Source organism: Phyllobates terribilis, unplaced genomic scaffold, assembly GCF_046119375.1.
Source record: "Phyllobates terribilis strain yellow unplaced genomic scaffold, ASM4611937v1 Scaffold_5__5_contigs__length_657084704, whole genome shotgun sequence".
Classification (NCBI taxonomy): domain Eukaryota; kingdom Metazoa; phylum Chordata; class Amphibia; order Anura; family Dendrobatidae; genus Phyllobates; species Phyllobates terribilis.
In genome coordinates this window covers 364,136,014-364,156,589 of record NW_027362765.1, presented here as the reverse complement: position 1 = coordinate 364,156,589, position 20,576 = coordinate 364,136,014, and the positions used below count along the sequence as shown (strand labels likewise).

General features: G+C 52.0%; 1 protein-coding gene across 6 annotated transcripts in view; it reads left to right on the top strand.

Moving 5' to 3' along the window:
- The window catches only part of ADD3 (adducin 3), a 67,275-nt gene extending 47,573 nt beyond the window's left edge, over positions 1-19,702 (top strand). For 2 of the 6 annotated variants that reach the window (XM_073684746.1, XM_073684747.1), the window contains 15 exons: positions 1,016-1,231; positions 8,055-8,193; positions 8,392-8,436; positions 9,070-9,221; positions 9,583-9,663; positions 9,756-9,905; positions 10,395-10,538; positions 11,325-11,423; positions 11,863-12,045; positions 13,065-13,325; positions 13,535-13,654; positions 13,889-13,975; positions 14,060-14,156; positions 15,182-15,265; positions 16,634-19,702. In XM_073684746.1, coding sequence (XP_073540847.1) covers positions 1,037-1,231; positions 8,055-8,193; positions 8,392-8,436; positions 9,070-9,221; positions 9,583-9,663; positions 9,756-9,905; positions 10,395-10,538; positions 11,325-11,423; positions 11,863-12,045; positions 13,065-13,325; positions 13,535-13,654; positions 13,889-13,975; positions 14,060-14,156; positions 15,182-15,265; positions 16,634-16,911 — 2,115 coding nt within the window. In that variant the 5' untranslated portion in view covers positions 1,016-1,036 and the 3' untranslated portion in view covers positions 16,912-19,702. Of the gene's footprint in view, positions 1-1,015; positions 1,232-8,054; positions 8,194-8,391; positions 8,437-8,722; positions 8,935-9,069; positions 9,222-9,582; positions 9,664-9,755; positions 9,906-10,394; positions 10,539-11,324; positions 11,424-11,862; positions 12,046-13,064; positions 13,326-13,534; positions 13,655-13,888; positions 13,976-14,059; positions 14,157-15,181; positions 15,266-16,633 lie in introns of those variants that run through there. The other 4 variants (XM_073684748.1, XM_073684749.1, XM_073684750.1 and 1 more) reach the window with 4 other exon arrangements.
- The last annotated feature ends 874 nt before the right edge of the window (positions 19,703-20,576 follow it).

Genomic DNA, 20,576 nt, shown 5'->3' with positions numbered 1-20,576 from the left:
AGATGATCTGTCAGCGTCTAAAGGGTTAACAGCGAGGACAGGAAAGCCGCTGTCATGTGCAGATGGTGTCAGAACAATGAATAGGAAACGGACTAGAAAAATACACAAACACCCCCCCGAGATGGGTCCATGGGAGTAGGGAGGGTCCGTAGGGGGGGGGACGCGGAGATTCTAGTGAAAAAGTTCATAACGTCCAGATGTCAGGAAAAGTTAATGATAGGAGTGTTTAGGTCATGTGACCCTGGCTCTAGTGATGTCACCATGTCGGCACGATGACATCACTGATACTCTGTCCTGCAGGTTTCTGATGTATTTTTTACTCTGGCCTTCGATTTCTCACCATTTTTTGTTCTCTGCTCGGTGTCAATCAATTCTTTCCTATTTACATCCTGGAGGAGAAATACCCCGAACTAACACTTCACACTGCTGAGGGTTTGTCACCATGTCCCCCAGTCCTGGTTGTTACAATGTATCGGTGTGGAGTTTAGGTTGGATACTATTATAGGATCGGGTTAGTTCTTGGAAATAAACTTTTCTGGCAGCAAACAGAGATCTTGAAGGTTCGATGTGTAACCTGCGGTAGATTAGAGAGCAGCCGCGCTCCTCCCTGCGCTGCGCAGATGTTGTGGAGGATTAGCGGGGGCTTTCTTCGGAGGGGTCTGTGCATCTCTGCTCTCCGGCCGGGGATTGTGGAGTTGCGGACGTGGTCGCTGTTGTGTTTTCTACGCTCCTTGTCAGATAATCCCTCGTCTTCGCTCCGTCATGTGATGACCCTCTCAGGTTTCACAACAAATCTGGGGCGCAGTCTGGACGCGGGAGGGATAAGGCCATCTGTCTGCCGGGATCTGCAGCATTTATGTCACGGCCATGTTCACACCGGGTGACCTTGTGCCACCTAAGAAAACCCAAACATCGCCCTATATGGGGGGGGCTATCGCTCCTGATTTATAAGGTGGGTAAAGTAAAGCACTCTGGGTAATGACCTGCGTATGTAATCACCCCCTTTCTCTTTCAGGTGAGACCCTGCGACTGCGCCATGAGTGCCGGATCCAGCCAGGGGGTGATCACCTCCCCGCCCCCTCCCAGCATGCCTCACAAAGAGCGCTACTTCGACCGCATCAATGAGAATGACCCCAACTACATCCGGGAGAGAAACATGTCCCCCGATCTCCGCCAGGACTTCAACATGATGGAGCAGAAGAAGAGGGTCACGCAGATCCTCAAGAGCCCGGTGAGTGGCTCCGACCCGGCGCCTGTGGATTCTGTGCTGGAAGTTTAGCCTTCGTGTGTGGAAGCGGTTAAACTTTGGCCTAGGACGGAATAGTCTCAGTAACATTGGTATAGCGAGGGGCAGCGGAGGCGAGGGAGCGAGGCTCTTCAGAGGCACAGTGAGGGTGCGAGGCAAAGTAAGGATGCGAGGTGCGGCGAGGGTGCGAGGCGCTGTGAGTGTGCGACGCAAAGCAGGGGCAGGGTTGCAAGGCGCAGCAGAGGCGAGGGTGTCATCTGTGACAAGTGATGATCCCACCTGGTATGTTTCATTTCTCACCCAAGTCAAACACTACAGTCCTAAAAAGTAGAAGACAAACTCTGCTCTGCTACATCTGTTCTGCCGCAGCTGGCGGATCCTGAATTTCCAGCTTTGGGCCTCAGATAATCCTGTCTGCTCTCTATTCAGAGTCAGCACCCCTGTGGGGTCCTCTTCCCGACAGACCCCAGTGTTGGCCTCCACTTGCCCGGCCAGGGCTGCGGGGCTTTGAAATTCTTCCGTCGCTCGTCTCGGTGCCCTTCGCTTCATTGCACAATCACATGAGTGTCCCGGCTCTCAATGGGGGGCAGCGGGGGGGGCGGAGGACTGGGGGGAACTGGATCAGGGCTGCATCCCTCGTTAACCCTTTAAGAGGCAAGGAATCAGATTGTGGTGGGGGTTACAGGTGTGGTCAGGATTAGGGTGCAGCTTCCACCCTTACTGGGATGTTGGCATCGGTGCCCTTGTGCCCCATTTGTGCCAACTCTGCAATATATCTGTTGTAATCGAACATGAAGGTTGCTCTGCAGCAGTTGGAGGAGCCTGCATTGTAGCAGCGAAGTCCCCTCAACCTGTTGCGTTTCCCATCTGATAGCTTTCTAGTAGAATGAGAGCGCCGCCTGCTGGAGATGGGTACATACGCAACCTTTAAACGTATGCATAGTCAATCAAAGATGTCATCGGTGAATTCCTAAATCGTCGCCGTCACTGCTTCCTTCATCACAGTTGGGTCGTTTCCGGATACACTAATGACTGCAGCCTTGTGTTGGGTTATCGGACCTTCTTGCAAAAATGAGTTCAAGCTGCAATCATCTTAATTGCTGTGGAGCCTCTGAAGGACAGGCAGGTTGAAGCGAGTCCCAGAAAACAGGTGCAGCGCGAGAGAAGTGCTAAAAATGGGTCTAATAAGGTCAGGGAACCGAGAGCTGACGGGGGTCCAGTAAGCAGGAGAACGGAGGGCTTTGGATGAGATTTCATCTGCCTCTACTTTGTCCTGGGATTATGTATTGAAGGCAGCGAGTACCACCCAGTTTGCATGCGGTTTATGATCTGCCTTTTACTTTCGGTTTTCTACATAGATTTTGTTTAGTGCCAAATTGTTGTACCAAATCCTATGAGATGTAGGTGAGAACAGAGATCAGCGAACGGGTGCAGCGCGGGAGAAGACTTGGGAGGGAAGGATTGTTTGCAGATCCTGGAAAAGTGACCAATGGGAAGAAGAAACGAGCGGATTCTGGGCTTGATCCGGACAATTGCACTTTGTGGAAACGTTCTGCAACTACAAGTTTTATTGATGATCTATTTCTAGTTGGAGAACTATTCCGGGGCGTCGGTGCAGCACGAGAGAAGACCTAAAAAGTCCCAGGATATTGTGGGATAGTGGGTGCAGACCCTGCAGATGTGGGGAGGGGGGATTGTACGGCGGAGATTCCAGCTTGAACTCGACGACCTGTGATTAGTTGGCCGAGATTCTGCAGATTTCTTCATGTGGATTCGCTTTTCCTTTCCTTGGTTTTGGCATAAATGGACGAGATAAAGTTTCCAAACTTTTATCAACTTTTAAAAGGAAACCTGTCAGCAACTTTTTCAGTAGGTAATCGGAGGAAGAATATGAACGACTATTTCATTGCAAAATTTGTCTTTTTATCATGCAAATTATGCTGTGTGTGTCTAGGGGGCCTCGTCTGCGCCCTTGTAGCCCCTGGTGCCTCTTCGCTGCTCCCTGACCCTAGTGAAGATGACGGCGTCTCTGCTGCGTGACGTCACCTCTGTCTCTGGCCGTCTCATTATGTGATGTCCAAATCCTCATACTTCGTTCGCCAAAAGGAGGTGGTGCAAGCGCACGGTCCGGACAATCGCAGGGGGGACGGCCTGCAGCAGAAACTCATCTCTACTGTCACTCATGCAGTGTAGGGCCATTGCGGACAGCAAGGGGACCTGTGGACGCCGGTGACCCGTCCAGCGCCTCCTTGTATCCATGTCGCCGCCAGTGACCCGTCCAGCGCCTCCTTGTATCCATGTCGCCGCCAGTGACCCGTCCAGCGCCTCCTTGTATCCATGTCATCGCCAGTGACCCGTCCACCGCCTCCTTGTATCCATGTCGCCGCCAGTGACCCGTCCACCGCCTCCTTGTATCCATGTCGCCGCCAGTGTCCCGTCCATTTCCTCCTTGTATCCATGTCGCCGCCAGTGACCCGTCCACCGCCTCCTTATATCTATGTCACCACCAGTGACCCATCCACCGCCTCTTTGTATCCATGTCGCCGCTAGTGACCCGTCCACCGCCTCCTTGTATCCATGTCGCCGCTAGTGACCCGTCCACCGCCTCCTTGTATCCATGTCGCCGCCAGTGACCCGTCCAGCGCCTCCTTGCATCCATGTCGCCGCCAGTGACCCGTCCACCGCCTCCTTGCATCCATGTCGCCGCCAGTGACCCGTCCACCGCCTCCTTGCATCCATGTCGCCGCCAGTGACCCGTCCACCGCCTCCTTGCATCCATGTCGCCGCCAGTGTCCCGTCCACCGCCTCCTTGTATCCATGTCGCCGCCAGTGACCCGTCCACCGCCTCCTTATATCTATGTCACCACCAGTGACCCATCCACCGCCTCTTTGTATCCATGTCGCCGCTAGTGACCCGTCCACCGCCTCCTTGTATCCATGTCGCCGCTAGTGACCCGTCCACCGCCTCCTTGCATCCATGTCGCCGCCAGTGACCCGTCCAGCGCCTCCTTGCATCCATGTCGCCGCCAGTGACCCGTCCACCGCCTCCTTGCATCCATGTCGCCGCCAGTGACCCGTCCACCGCCTCCTTGCATCCATGTCGCCGCCAGTGACCCGTCCACCGCCTCCTTGCATCCATGTCGCCGCCAGTGTCCCGTCCACCGCCTCCTTGCATCCATGTCGCCGCCAGTGACCCGTCCACCGCCTCCTTGTATCCATGTCGCCGCCAGTGACCCGTCCACCGCCTCCTTATATCTATGTCACCACCAGTGACCCATCCACCGCCTCTTTGTATCCATGTCGCCGCTAGTGACCCGTCCACCGCCTCCTTGTATCCATGTCGCCGCCAGTGACCCGTCCAGCGCCTCCTTGCATCCATGTCGCCGCAAGTGACCCGTCCACCGCCTCCTTGCATCCATGTCGCCGCCAGTGACCCGTCCACCGCCTCCTTGCATCCATGTCGCCGCCAGTGACCCGTCCACCGCCTCCTTGTATCCATGTCGCCGCCAGTGACCCGTCCACCGCCTCCTTGTATCCATGTCGCCGCCAGTGACCCGTCCACCGCCTCCTTATATCTATGTCACCACCAGTGACCCATCCACCGCCTCTTTGTATCCATGTCGCCGCTAGTGACCCGTCCACCGCCTCCTTGTATCCATGTCGCCGCCAGTGACCCGTCCAGCGCCTCCTTGCATCCATGTCGCCGCCAGTGACCCGTCCACCGCCTCCTTGCATCCATGTCGCCGCCAGTGACCCGTCCACCGCCTCCTTGCATCCATGTCGCCGCCAGTGACCCGTCCACCGCCTCCTTGCATCCATGTCGCCGCCAGTGACCCGTCCAGCGCCTCCTTGCATCCATGTCGCCGCCAGTGACCCGTCCACCGCCTCCTTGCATCCATGTCGCCGCCAGTGACCCGTCCACCGCCTCCTTGCATCCATGTCGCCGCCAGTGTCCCGTCCACCGCCTCCTTGTATCCATGTCGCCGCCAGTGACCCGTCCACCGCCTCCTTGTATCCATGTCGCCGCCAGTGACCCGTCCACCGCCTCCTTATATCTGTCACCACCAGTGACCCATCCACCGCCTCTTTGTATCCATGTCGCCGCTAGTGACCCGTCCACCGCCTCCTTGTATCCATGTCGCCGCCAGTGACCCGTCCAGCGCCTCCTTGCATCCATGTCGCCGCCAGTGACCCGTCCAGCGCCTCCTTGCATCCATGTCGCCGCCAGTGACCCGTCCAGCGCCTCCTTGCATCCATGTCGCCGCCAGTGACCCGTCCAGCGCCTCCTTGCATCCATGTCGCCGCCAGTGACCCGTCCACCGCCTCCTTGCATCCATGTCGCCGCCAGTGACCCGTCCACCGCCTCCTTGCATCCATGTCGCCGCCAGTGACCCGTCCACCGCCTCCTTGCATCCATGTCGCCGCCAGTGACCCGTCCACCGCCTCCTTGCATCCATGTCGCCGCCAGTGACCCGTCCACCGCCTCCTTGTATCCATGTCGCCGCCAGTGACCCGTCCACCGCCTCTCTGTATCCATGTCGCCGCTAGTGACCCGTCCACCACCTCCTTGTATCCATGTCGCCGCCAGTGACCCGTCCACCGCCTCCTTGCATCCATGTCGCCGCCAGTGGGGATCTGACCGCCCGCTCCTGGTTTCTTTGCCAACAATGCTGCGGACAGTTTCCCTTTAAGTAGAAAACTTCTGTCTGCCGGTGGATTCATGATCTAAAGCATTGGTGCAGCATGTGAGAAGACCTGAGCGTCCTAAAAGACCACAGAAAGGATTTTATATCAGTGCTTGAAAGTAACCGGTGGCCACGCTGTCCCTGAAGGATGCTGTGCCGGACGTCTGCGGCCGCCATCATTGATGTAGGATGTGTTTTTTTTTATTTTCTAGCACCGATGGCGAAGCGCTGAAATGCTTTACAAACTCCTTGGTATAAAGTGCTGGCGTCTGAGTGTGTGGCAGGTGTGAGAGCGTCCCGGAGCGTAGGGGCAGCACGGGAGAAGATCTTTTAGGACTGGACCCACGTTCTCCTGCTTTTGGGCACATTTCTCCAGCGCTCTGAGTCGCTGCTGGGATTCGGAGTCGCTGCTGGGATTTTTTTCGGCGTTTGCACAGATGGATGAGCTGCTGACGGGAGTTTCCAGCCTCTTGTGTAGGAGGAATCGCTGAAGTGCGGAGGGTCGTCCTTCTACACGATCTGACCCATCCTGATAATTAGCGGCTCCTACGCCCCCGGCACTAAATTAATTAACGTCAGAAAGCCATTGAGCGTCTGTGATTCTCGCCAACACACGTCCTGCCGGCTGTGACGGGATCTGGATTGTTCCTCTGCAGAACTTGCTGATACACTGAAACGAGGCGGAGGTGATAACGCAGAGTCTAATGCCTCGGATGGGTGCAGCCCCCCCATTACCGTTGTCACTGGTCAGAACCTTGAAGATGAGCGGTGACAGATGTCCTTGTGACGCTGATCCCTCCGCTCGCTTATCATAGAATCATAGAATGGTAGAGTTGGAAGGGACCTCCTGGGTCATCTGGTCCATCCCCCTGCTCAAAGCAGGATTCACTAGATCATCTCAGACAGATGTCTGTCCAGCCTCTGTTTGAAGACGTCCATTGAAGGGGAACTCACCACCTCTCGTGGCAGCCTGTTCCACTCATTAATCACCCTAACTGTCAAAAAGTTTTTTCTAATATCTAATCTGTGTCTCCTCCCATTTAGTTTCATCCCATTGCTTCTAGTCTTTCCTTGTGCAAATGAGAATAAAGATGATCCTTCTACAATGTGACAGCCCTTGACATATTTGTAGACAGCTATTAAGTCTCCTCTCGGTCTTCTTTTTTGCAAGCTAAACATTCCCAAATCCTGCAACCGTTCCTCATAGGACATGGTTTGCAGACCAGTCACCATTCTGGTCGCTCTTCTCTGAACTTGCTCCAGTTTGTCTATGTCTTTTTTAAAATGTGGTGCCCAAAACTGTACACAGTATTCCAGATGAGGTGTGACCAAAGAGGAGTAAAGACCGATAATGACTTCACGTGATCTAGACTGTATGCTTCTGTTAATACATCCCAGAATTGTATTTGCCTTTTTTGCTGCTGCATCACACTGTTGACTCATGTTCAGTCTATGATCTATTAGTATACCTAAGTCTTTTTCACATGTGCTGTTGCTTAGCTCTATTCCTCCCATTCTGTATATGCTTTTTTCATTTTTATTGCCCAGATGTAGTACTTTGCATTTTTCCCTGTTAAAAACCATTCTGTTGGTTGCTGCCCACTGCTCCAGTTTATTTAGGTCTTTTTGAATCCTCTCTCTCTCTTCTCTAGTATTAGCTATCCCTCCTAGCTTTGTGTCATCAGCAAATTTAATCAGTTTACCCTCAATTCCTTCATCTAAATCATTGATAAAGATGTTGAACAATACAGGTCCCAGGACGGAGCCCTGTGGTACCCCACTTGAGACATTCATCCAGCTGGATGTGAAGCCATTTACAACCACCCTTTGAGTCCGATCACTAAGCCAGTTATGAATCCACCTTATCAGTCGGACCAGAATGTGCTGTAACTACCTTTATAAGTGGCCGTCATTGCACGTGTGGGCGTCTGCTCCATTCACCTCCAGAGCTGCGTTCACCATCCGGATGCTTTTCTGTCTGCTCCGGAGCTGTGGGACTTTTCCTCAGCAGCATTGTGAATGCAGCTCTGAAGGTGTGAAAGAAGAAAATGTCACAATGTACCGCAGCGTGAGATAAAGCACAGATATTTCATTGTTTTTTGGGGGTTTTGTTTTTTTTTCAGGCTTTTCGTGAGGATCTGGAAAGTCTCATTCAGGATCAGAGGCAGAAAGGAAACAACCCGACGGGGCTGCTGGCGCTGCAGCAGATCGCGGACTACGTGATGGCCAGCTCCTTCGCCGGCTTCTCCTCCTCTCCGCTCAGTAAGTTTTCGGTTGTAGAGGATGAGACGTTATTCCCGGTCCGTGCTGTCCGCCATACTTTCCTCCTTCATTAAAGGGGTGTTACATCCAAGCCCACTTTTATAATATGTCTGGGGGGGGGGGGGGGGGGGCATTTACTTCTAGCCGCTCCATTAACCCTATGCAGTTCACTCGTCTAATGCAATGTTTTGTTTGAAGATGGCCGGCCGTTCCGTCCGACGAGCCCGAAACTTCCGGAAGGGGGTGAATACTTCTTCTTCTTGTCGCTCTGTGTTCGCTTCTGCCTGTAGATAAGCCACCAGCTTTAAAGAAAAAAGGAAACGCCCCAGGGCGTGAATACTTTTGAAGTCACATTTTTTTGCATATAGATTTTCAGCTGAGGACTTTTCCTCGTGTGCAGGATTTATGCTCCATGGATATTTTTGCAGCCGCTCCAATAATAAGTGGAATGATTGTGGTTATGGCCGGCGTCGCCCATGTTTCCTGGCCCGCGTCCTGCGTCGGCACGCCCATCTATAAATGTGTCCTGAGGGCGACTGATAGGCAGGTACAAAGGTTTGTCAGCTGTAAACAAGCTGCAGGGCTCGGCTGCACCTTCATAGTCACCGCGGGGAGAGCGGCAGCGGCCGGGGGGGACGGGATCCTTCACGTCTACCGGATCTCTCACCCCCTGAACGTCTGATGGTCGTGGTGCTGGTTTACTAGGTGTCATTGCGCCCCCTACTGATCACATGGGCAAGGGTAGGCGCTTTTGGCTTTTCTCGATCATTTGGGAACTTTTATATGATTACGTCTGCGGCTTGTGTCCGTCCTGCCTTACGGGGGGCTTTTATTGGAGGGGGCGGGAGTGATTTAATGTCCGCTCTTCCCTTCCAGGTCTGGGGATGGTGACTCCGGTGAACGACATCCACCCGGCCGTCGAGGGCTTGTTGGTGAAGGGCGAGAAGCTGACTCGCTGCAAGCTGGCGTCCATGTACCGGCTGGCCGACCTCTTCGGGTGGGCGCACCTGTCCAACGCCTACATCACGGTACGGAGAAAACAACCTCAGGATGTCTCTTTTCTTTTTGACTTTCAATTTATCACCTTTTTTTTTTTTTTCCAAGATCTCTGGAATTTTTCCATTCATTTGACAGCAAGTAGAGATTTTGTCAGTGGTGTCACAATGAAACACAAAGGGGGAGAGTTAGCGGCTGCCTCAAAAAGTTGCAGAAGTTTTACAACTTTTTGTGCAAAGTTTAGTAACTCCCATAACAGTTGAAGTTTAGTGTTTGCAGGTCGGTGCAGTGACACATGATGGCCATCAGGGGGCACTGCAGGTGGGATTATTATTCACTCTTGGGATTCAGCCTCGATAAATTGTAATTTTTTACTTTTATTTTTTTTTGCAGGTGCGGGTCAGCAAAGAGCAGGACCACATCCTGATCATTCCCCGCGGCCTCTCCTTCTCTGAAGCGTCGGCTTCTAACCTGGTGAGCGCGGCGCCCTCCAGATCAGCCGCTGCCGCGGTTTTCTTCTGGTTTCCTAAAACAATGTATTTATGTATTTATTCTGTAATTTCCAGGTGAAACTGAACATCGTTGGTGAAGTGGTGGATCAGGGCACAACCAACCTGCGTGTCGACCCGTCCGGGTTCAGCCCCCACGCCGCCATTTACTCCACCCGCCCCGACGTGCGATGTGTGATCCATGTGCACACCCCCGCCACCGCTGCTGTGAGTAACACACGGACACAGACTCTCAGCTAGCGCCGGGACCCCACGGCAGATGACACGCATATCTCACAGGGGTCTTCTCCGCTCAGAAGCCGCCATTGTGAAGGAAAAGCTTCTCAACACCTCTGCTTGCTGTCATCCAATAACTGTCACTGTGCGATCGGTGGATGATCCTTCCTGATGATGTGATGGAGTCGGGGGAACGCGGCTCATTACATGACGGCTCCGGAAAGACGGCCATGACGGCACAATCCCGCGATTATTGGCCCGGCCGTACCCCAACAAGCCGCGTACCTTTGTCCATCGCACGACCAGGACTGTTTATCACCCACCAGATCTACACAATGAACGCTCGCATCAGATGACGGCAAGCAGAGGTATTGGAATAACCGCAGCTGAACTCTCGATGGCCGCTCTCCCGGCGCACAGGACAATCTTCATCCGGCGTCGGCCATCTTGTTCTCAGTCTCCTCTTCGTCTCCTCGTCAGGTCTCATCCATGAAGTGTGGCATCCTACCCATCTCCCAGGAAGCCTTGCTGCTCGGCGACGTGGCGTACTACAACTACCAGGGGTCTCTGGATGAGCAGCAGGAGAGGATCCAACTGCAGAAAGTTCTGGGGCCTCGTTCTAAGGTAACGCTCATAAGTCACGAGGAGCTCGCCCTTACTCAGTGTTCAACATCTGCGCTGACAGTGTACGGAGCGGAGCAGAGAGCCCCGCTGTAGTGTCCTCGCCCCGCTGTAGTGTCCTCGCCCCGCCGTAGCGTCCTCGCCCCGCCGTAGCGTCCTCGCCCCGCCGCAGCGTCCTCGCCCCGCCGCAGCGTCCTCGCCCCGCCGCAGCGTCCTCGCCCCGCCGCAGCGTCCTCGCCCCGCTGCAGCGTCCTCGCCCCGCCGCAGCGTCCTCGCCCGCAGGGGGCCGCCCCGCTGTAGTGTCCTCTTCCGCAGGGGGACGGCCCCGCTGTAGTGTCCACGCCCGCAGGGGGACGGCCCCGCTGTAGTGTCCACGCCCGCAGGGGGACGGCCCCGCTGTAGTGTCCACGCCCGCAGGGGGACGGCCCCGCTGTAGTGTCCACGCCCGCAGGGGGACGGCCCCGCTGTAGTGTCCACGCCCGCAGGGGGACGGCCCCGCTGTAGTGTCCACGCCCGCAGGGGGACGGCCCCGCTGTAGTGTCCTCGCCCCGCAGGGGGGACCCCGCTGTAGTGTCCTCGCCCCGCATGGGGGGGGGGGGCCCGCTGTAGTGTCCTCGCCCCGCATGGGGGGGGGGGGCCCGCTGTAGTGTCCTCGCCCCGCAGGAGGGCCTCGCTGTAGTGTCCTCGTCTGCAGGGGGCCGCCCCGCCGCAGTGTCCTCGTCTGCAGGGGGCCGTCCCGCTGCAGTGTCCTCGCCCGCTTTTGTTCTATTGAGGCTTTTCTCGCCGCAGGTTTTGGTGCTGAGGAATCACGGGGTGATGGCTCTCGGGGAGACGGTGGAGGAAGCCTTTCATTACATCTTCAATGTGCAGCTGGCCTGCGAGGTCCAGGTAACGGCCGCAGACTATTACTCCAGTCACATGCAGAGCTGCATTCTGCTGCCTTCCAGTCGGATCTCAGGCTGCAGAACGTCACAACCCTCGTTGTTTTCTACTTGCTCGTCTCATACAGCCCCTGTTATGGGGTGTAAACACTTTTGCACTCTGATATCTGTGTGATGTGTAACCTTAAAGGGGTCCCCAGCTGAAACAGTAGTGTTCCCTCTGCTGGAGTGGCCACTTAATATGGGGGGTTACATCCATCTACTGAGTCTGTAGACTCGGGGGACCCCTCTAAGGCTCCACACTGCTATACAGGGGAATAGCCGGAGATTCCAGTTCCTTTTCTGCTGTTTTCAGATTCTTTGATTTTTATAATGGCCAATAATCCGGACGGCCGGGCGATTCTCGGGAGCGTCCTGTCCTCCATTCATGCTGTCGCTTCTCGCAGGTACATGCCTTGGCCGGGTCAGGGGGCATAAACAACCTTCTGCTGTTGGATTTGGAGAAGTATAAGCCCCTCACACATGCCTTGGCCGCAGGAGGCGGGGGAGGGGTGAACATGGAGGGGCAGCACAAGTGGAAAGTCGGGGAACTGGAATTCGAATCTCTCATGCGAATGCTGGACAATCTGGTAAGTGGGCGACACAATCTCCCCTGCAGCTTTAAGGGGGGGGGGGGGGGCGATGATCAATTCCGGCCCCTGAAGAACTGAGGAGCCACCGAACTATTGACTATTCGATCACATGCCTTCATAATTCACCACCATCTAGTGGCTGTTTTCCGGTACTGCGCCTCTCCCTGCAACCAGAACTCATGGGTTCCAACCTCACATTTTAACTTTTTTTTTTCGTTTTTAAATTGTAGTTTTTATGAAAACATTTTATTTAATAAGAGTACCATCTAGTGGTTGTTCTTTGGTACTGCGCCACTCCCTGCACCCACATGATGGGTTTGTTTTGCATTTACGAGTATTCGGCACATTTCTTTTTCTTTTTAGATTGTAGGATTTACAAATTTAATACCATGGCATAGTCTGACTTTTACAATAATGCACCTCTCTCTGCGACATCTAATAGGTGTATGTTTGCATATTTTAATATTCTTTAATACTCTTTATTTTTTAAATTGCAGTTAAAATTAAATGGAATTTTTTTTTTTAAGTAAATAACACCAATTATCACCTTTTTCAGCTGTTTTCTCTCACTACATCCACAACTATTACCTTTGTTTTAGAGTGGGGGGGTGTTTTTTTTTTGTTTTGTTTTTTTAGTTGTTTTTTTTGCATTTTTGAGCATTTCTATATTTTTTTATATAGTGGTTTTTTTTTCCAATGTACTTAGTAACACAGCACCCTCAAGTGGCTGTTTTTAGTACTGCGCCTAGTCCTACAACTAATGGCCTCATTTTATTTATTTATACTATAGTATTCTATTATATTGGCATAATTTTGACATTTTTGATTACTTATTTTTTTGCATTATTACATATTTTTGTTTTTACTTTTTATTTTTCAGTTTTTTACAATGTATTAACATAGCACCATCTAGTGGCTATCTTGGGGTACTGCACCTTTCCAATGTCTTGTAATACTTCTACTTGTTAATATTGCTCTAGCTCCAGAAATAATCGGTCCTCGCCTCTACCCTGCAGGGTTACAGGACGGGGTACGCCTACAGGCAGCCGCTGACACGAGAGAAGCCGCGTCACAAGAGCGATGTTGAAATCCCCGCCACGGTCACAGCCTTCTCCTTCGAGGACGACCAGGGAATGGCGCGATCTCCGCTGAAGTTCCTGGTTCAGAAGCAGCAGAGGGAGAAGACGCGATGGCTGAACTCTCCAAACACCTACTTAAGAGTCCACGTCCCGGAGGAGTCCATGAATGGGGAGATGAGTCCGAGGACGAAGATCATGGTGAGATGGGGACCGCTGCTCTTATATAATGGGTGGGGGGGGTTCCTGTGTCGCTCATTTCTGCTGCTGAACCAGTAAGATTAGGATGAGCAGAGCTGCAGGACATTAAAAAAGACGACTCGAGGACGTGTTTTTTTTTGTTTGTTTTTTTTAGGGGATTCTTGAATTCATTCCCCCTTCTCTGAACCAGTTTCCTCTTTTCTTTGCAGTGGATGAAAGCCGAAGAGCTGAACAAGTCCTCCGGAGGGTATCCCATCAAAATCGAAGACCCCAACCAGTTTGTTCCATTAAACACCAACCCGACAGACGTCCTAGAGAAGAGAAACAAGGTGAGCGCTGGGCTTGCTGGGAGTTGTAGTTCTGCAGGTTGGGGGTCCCTGACCCTCCTGCAGCTGCGATGACTGAATAGTTATGGGGGAATTCGCGGGAGGGACCGGTCTCTGACAACCTCTGGTCGTTATCCGGAGCAGGGGGGGGGGGGGATGGTTGTCACAGCAGATATAAGACCTGCAGACGTCTCACCACGATGTGAGGGTAACCGGAGGATTGGTAACTTCCTGCAGATCCGGGAGCAGAACCGCTACGACCTGAAGACGGCCGGGCCGCAGTCACAAGTCCTGGCGGGGATCGTGGTGGAGAAGCCGGCGCCTGTGAGTGTCTCCGTCCCGTCGTCTCTCGGTTTGGGTGGGATCGGGGGGATTTGCTCTTCATCACTTGTTCTGTTCCCCCGGCAGATGATGCAGTTTGAAGAGGACGAGAACGCGCCCCCTCCCCCTCCGAATCCTTTCAGCCAGTTCTTAGAGGTGGAGAAAGGCGAGAACGGTACACAAGGTGAGTGGATCCCGGGGAGATCTGGTCGGGATCCACTGCCCCCTAATTCTGCATGAATTAACCCTTACACCGTGACATAACTCGGACCATTTTCCATGGATAACCTGCATGACCTCACAGCGACTCTGTACTGACAGCCCTCAGAATAGTGGAGGCGACAGGAGGGTAATGCTATACAAGAGCTGAAGGGGGCGCTATACTGGGGCATTAGGAGGTGACAGGAGGGTAATGCAATGCAAGAGCTGAAGGGGGCGCTATACTGGGGCATTAGGAGGCGACAGGAGGGTAATACAATAAAAGCTGAAGGGGGCGCTATACTGGGGCACGAGGAGGCGACAGGAGGGTAATACACGAGCTGAAGGGGGCGCTATACTGGGGCACGAGGAGGCGACAGGAGGGTAATACACGAGCTGAAGGGGGCGCTATACTGGGGCACGAGGAGGCGACAGGAGGGTAATACACGAGCTGAAGGGGGCGCTATACTGGGGCACGAGGAGGCGACAGGAGGGTAATACACGAGCTGAAGGGGGCGCTATACTGGGGCACGAGGAGGCGACAGGAGGGTAATACACGAGCTGAAGGGGGCGCTATACTGGGGCATTAGGAGGCAACAGGAGGGTAATACACGAGCTGAAGGGGGCGCTATACTGGGGCATTAGGAGGTGACAGGAGGGTAATGCAATGCAAGAGCTGAAGGGGGCGCTCTGGTGTTAATGCAGCGATTGTAGAGGTGGGGGGCTGACACCAGGCAGTAACGTGGTGGGATAACCATTCCCTCAATGCAAACGATGAATTAACTGGAGGGTCCAGCAGAGGCCGGGGGTCTGCACGTCACTTGTCCTAATAGGACACTAGTTATCCTGGAGTGGCTGATAACAGCGAGTAAAAGATCATACTAACCCGTCTCCCCTCCCCCAGTAATGGCTGATAACAGATAGTAGTAGATTGTATGTGGAGGCTCCTCCTGCTTTCTTATTATTAACTCCTCTTTCTTCGCATGTGAATTAACCCCGTATAACCCGCAGATGCTGAGCATGATCTAATCTCAGAAGACGACTCTTCTGCCCCCGTAACTCAGTCCCCGCCCCCGACGCCAGTGAGCACCGCAGGTATTTACCCTGAATCAGATCTAACGGGCGGGGAAGTGAGTGGGGGGATCGGAGCCACTGACAAGGGGGTAATAGTGCTGACCGGAAGACTGGGCCGCGTCTTGCAGGGTGTTCCCGGTATACGGCGGGTCTTGTGGGGGTTTCCCGGTATACGGCGGGTCTTGTGGGGGTTTCCCGGTATACGGCGGGTCTTGTGGGGGTTTCCCGGTATACGGCGGGTCTTGTGGGGGTTTCCCGGTATACGGCGGGTCTTGTGGGGGTTTCCCGGTATACGGCGGGTCTTGTGGGGGTTTCCCGGTATACGGCGGGTCTTGTGGGGGTTTCCCGGTATACGGCGGGTCTTGTGGGGGTTTCCTAGTATACGGCGGGTCTTGTGGGGGGTTCCCGGTATACGGCGGGTCTTGTGGGGGGTTCCCGGTATACGGCGGGTCTTGTGGGGGGTTCCCGGTATACGGCGGGTCTTGTGGGGGGTTCCCGGTATACGGCGGGTCTTGTGGGGGGTTCCCGGTATACGGCGGGTCTTGTGGGGGGTTCCCGGTATACGGCGGGTCTTGTGGGGGGTTCCCGGTATACGGCGGGTCTTGTGGGGGGTTCCCGGTATACGGCGGGTCTTGTGGGGGGTTCCCGGTATACGGCGGGTCTTGTGGGGGGTTCCCGGTATACGGCGGGTCTTGTGGGGTGGGGTGTTTCCTGGGATACGGCGGGTCTTGTGGGGTGGAGTGTTTCCGGGGATACGGCGGGTCTTGTGGGGTGGGGTGTTTCCGGGGATACGCCGGGTCTTGTGGGGTGGGGTGTTTCCGGGGATACGCCGGGTCTTGTGGGGTGGGGTGTTCCCGGGGATACGCCGGGTCTTGTGGGGTGGGGTGTTTCCGGGGATACGCCGGGTCTTGTGGGGTGGGGTGTTTCCGGGGATACGCCGGGTCTTGTGGGGTGGGGTGGGGTGTTTCCGGGGATACGCCGGGTCTTGTGGGGTGGGGTGTTTCCGGGGATACGCCGGGTCTTGTGGGGTGGGGTGTTTCCGGGGATACGCCGGGTCTTGTGGGGTGGGGTGTTTCCGGGGATACGCCGGGTCGGGTGGGGTGGAGTGTGGTGTTTCCGGGGATACGCCGGGTCTTGTGGGGTGGGGTGTTTCTGGGGATACGCCGGGTCTTGTGGGGTGGGGTGTTTCCGGGGATACGCCGGGTCTTGTGGGGTGGGGTGTTTCCGGGGATACGCCGGGTCGGGTGGGGTGGGGTGGGGTGTTTCCGGGGATACGCCGGGTCTTGCAGGGAAATTCGCAGAGCATCGCAGCTATGAGTGATGGGGGTCAGGGTGCGCAGAGCTTTGTTTGTCAGGTCTTTCTCTGACATTACTTTTTCCTCCCCTCAGAGCCCCTCGATGACTCTGTATTCCAGAAAGACTCCCCCATTGTAGTAAACGGCAAAGATGGCGGCAAACATAAGGCGGAGGAGGACCTGACCATGCGGGTCAGTCAGCTGAACATGGGGGACAACATCGAGATCACGCTCCGGAGCACCGAGAAGTTCATCGAAGGCGAGCTGACCCCCGAAGGTTCCCCTTCCAAGTCCCCCAACAAGAAAAAGAAGAAATTCCGCACACCATCCTTCCTGAAAAAGAACAAAAAGAAGGAGAAGCTGGAGGCGTAACTGCTGGTCTCTGGGATCGAGGGGGGGGGAACCTATTACGGGGGGCTTATAGTTGAAGCCCCTTGTCTTGCTGGAAGGGGGCGCTCCTCCGTTCTGGGGTCCCCAGGACGCACTGTTCCTCTGCTTTTACTCCAGCGTTATCTGCACAAAGCCCTCGCCTCCAGTAGCCGCCATGAGCTTCTAAGACCCCCCACCTTGCCGGGACGCCGGACACTCAGCGCCGCAGCCCCCCACCTCATCCTCCTGGACTATCACAGAGTCAGGGCCGGATTTTTGTGCAGTTATTTTAAGAGAATTTTTTTTTTCACCTAATTTGAGTTCTTTTTTCGCCATCATTCAGCGCCGGATATAAGCACCCCGAGAAGGGGGTTATATTTTTTTGGGGATTTTTTTTTTTTTTACACAGCTGGAAAAGTTAAAACTGGAATCTAAAATCCCCCCATAAATGATTGTATTATCTGAGCACAGGCCCGACCCCGGGGGGAGGGGAGCCATAACGCCGCAGACCCCCCCACATTTACCTCGTTCATCTCTGAGGAGCGATGCTGCCGCACCGTATAATCCTGCCGGGTACAACCGCGCCGTCAGCTGGATCCTCCCCATCACACATGTGTTGATCGTTTTAGATGCTGCCTACATAAAAATAAAAAAAAAAAGCAGATTGTAAATTTCAGGAGAAAATATCCGGATGGTGTAGAAGTGAAACTTAACAATTTTTAAGTTTCCAAAAAAGTTTTGTTAACTTTTTTTTTTTTTTTTTTTTTAATTGCCAAATAACAAGTTACTGATACGCTGCCAAAGGGCTTCTTATAAAAAGAAAAATCACACAAGCAGAAAAAGCGGGAATAATACTGATTTATATGCTGGCGGAAAATTATTTTTTACGTTTTCAGGAGCGATGTGAACTATTAATTTTTTTTATTTTTTTTTTAATAAAAACCCTTCACATTTTATCTGTAAAAAAATCAATTTGGAAATAACCACTCAGGCCTTATATATAAAAAATAATAAATATGATCTCTATCCCCCCGCCCACCACCTAAAACTCTATTTTATTAGATCTTACAGCTTGAAACCAAACACTTAAAAAATCTATATTTTTATAATTATTTGCACACGTCTCTCTGGGAAAATGCGGAATTTTAATTGGTTTTAGAAATGGGGGGAGAAAAAAAATCTATTTTTTATTTATTTTTTTTTCTCCATAGATTATATTCCTTCCTATTTTAAAATATATTAAAAAAATAAATAAATAAAACTACACACTCTAAAGATAAAAAAAAATTAAAATCTATTTTCTGTATAGGCGGTGACTTGTGGTGTACGAGGGGTTCGGAAGGTGGTCGACGCGGAGATGGTTCTGTATGTACAGTGTAGATATGTATGATATTGTAGAAAGTGGAGGAAGACCGTGGGGCACAAAGGCGCCTTTTTTTTTTCTTTTTTTTTTGTGGGTAACTAAACTTTTTGACTTGACCGCGGAAGTCTCAGCAGCCGGACCCCCACTGATGAAAGCACTGCGTCCAGTCCGGACATCACGGTTCATATCCACCCCGTGAATATCGGACATGTGTAACCCGCCTGACCGACACAAAAAAAAAACATTTTCGTCATCTTTTGTGTTCAAAAACTTTTTTTTTTTTTAAGAACTTTAAGTTCCTTTGTGACTTAATTTTATATTTGTTACATTTAACAGCCTGTTACTTCCCAAGATTCTGCAAATCCAATAAAAAGAACCCAAAATATCGCATCAAATTCCCGTGAATGTCGCCCTCTAGAAGTAGCGTAGCCCACCCCACCCCCAATGTAAAACCAGAATGATAGAATAATAAAAAAATATATATATATATTTTTAAAAAAATAATCCCACACTACTGACGATAAAACACTTGTAGCCCATTGAGCGCTGAGGTTTTTATTTCTCACTTTTTATTAATCGCACAAGTCGATACAAATCTCAACAAATCTCATCTGCCTTATTTTAAAAAAACTTCACCTTCGTCACCACGGTGCTTCTGTTATGGGAGAATTTTAATTTGCATTTTCCTTTTATCAATTTTATTTTTTTTAAATATTATCTTTAATAAAAATGTCAATTCTTTTGTATAGATCAGCCGGGACGGCGCGCTTCTTGCACGGCCGCACTGAGACGTAGGAGAAGTTTATTTTAAAGCGATATTGAAAAAAATATTGCAAAAAAAAAGTTTTTTTTCTCCCTTGTAGTTTTCTCTACTTTTCTTCTAGCAGTGATCTTGGACGTGTACTGGACAAGCTGATATTTCTTGTAAAGTTTCAAAGTTTTTCATAGTTGCAATTGGTTGTGACTTTTTTTCCGTCAGATGCCTTTTCACGTTGCTTTATCTCAATTGTTTTTTTTTTTTGTGCATTATTTTTTTTTTTTTTTTTCGTTGTTTTACAACAGTAGGAACGAGAGTCTGTGAACGATGCTACACGTAACGTTTTTCTAAATGATAAAATGTATACAGAAATGTCTATATAAAGTATATCTATATGTATGCAATGTGCAGAAATATTTTTTAAGAAGCGGTCTCCTGCTACACGCACCTTTAACCCCTTCCCCTCCTCCACGCCGACGCCTCTTATATACTTGCTTCAGCATAAACAATGAGCCATTTTGAGAATCTGTCCTGTGGAAATATCTATACGTTACCCTGGAAATTGCTGATAGTTGTATTGCTAATTCATGTCCGATCGCAAATAAAACAGTATTTTAAGTAGATAAAATTTTTTTGTAATTTCACCTTTTTAATAAAGAGGAGTTAATCTTGGACTTTTCAGAGTTTTTTGCTTTCTTAATTGAATGATAATGAATCCCCCCCCCCCCATTATTAATCTATTGGACTCTTGCCCCACCCCTTGTCCGTTAAGTCATGACCCTTTCCCACCAAGTCACACCCCCTTTTCTGCTAGACCAAGCCCATTTTCTCTCCTAGCCACACCCCACTTCCCATAGACCAAGCCCCCTTGAGTAATGCCATATTACATAAAGTGCCATATAGACCCCCGATCTCCCAAACCCCATAATGGCTTTAGTTAGAAATCTCTCCAATGAAAACTTCAACCTTTTAGTTCTACAACTTTATAATTGAGTTTTCTTTATCTCTTCATTGGGGGACGCAGGACCATGGGGGTGTATGCTGCTGTTGTGTTTTATTAATGTTTGTTCTTTATTTTTTCATATACAGCTCTTCAGGGTTAATAGGTAACACTGCGTCCCCCTGTTATCCCCATTTCACAAGCAACCGAGAGAGCAGTGTGGCTACCCCCACATCGCCCACTCTCGGACCCGCTGGGCAGGACCTATCGCCTGTCACCTCTCGGTGTCTCAGGGTGACTCTTGATGGCCAGTCCTTGCCCATTCCCCACCCCAGCCCCCTCCTCGGAGCGGCCTGGGAGAGAGACGGTGGTCCCTGAGGTTACCTTCCCCCAGATCTGGGGTCGACACCATCTCCTGCACTGTCCAGTACCGGTCAGTGCTGGGAAGGAGGGAAAGCCAGAATTCCCCCCGACCCCCTCCTCTCCACGGAGGACCTCCTGGGACCATCCTCAGAAGGGGAGAAAAAAGTAAGAGGTATCGGGACCCTAAAAAAGGACAGAAAGGTACATCTCCTGCTGTCTCACAACTGCAGGTCCCAGGCCCCCAG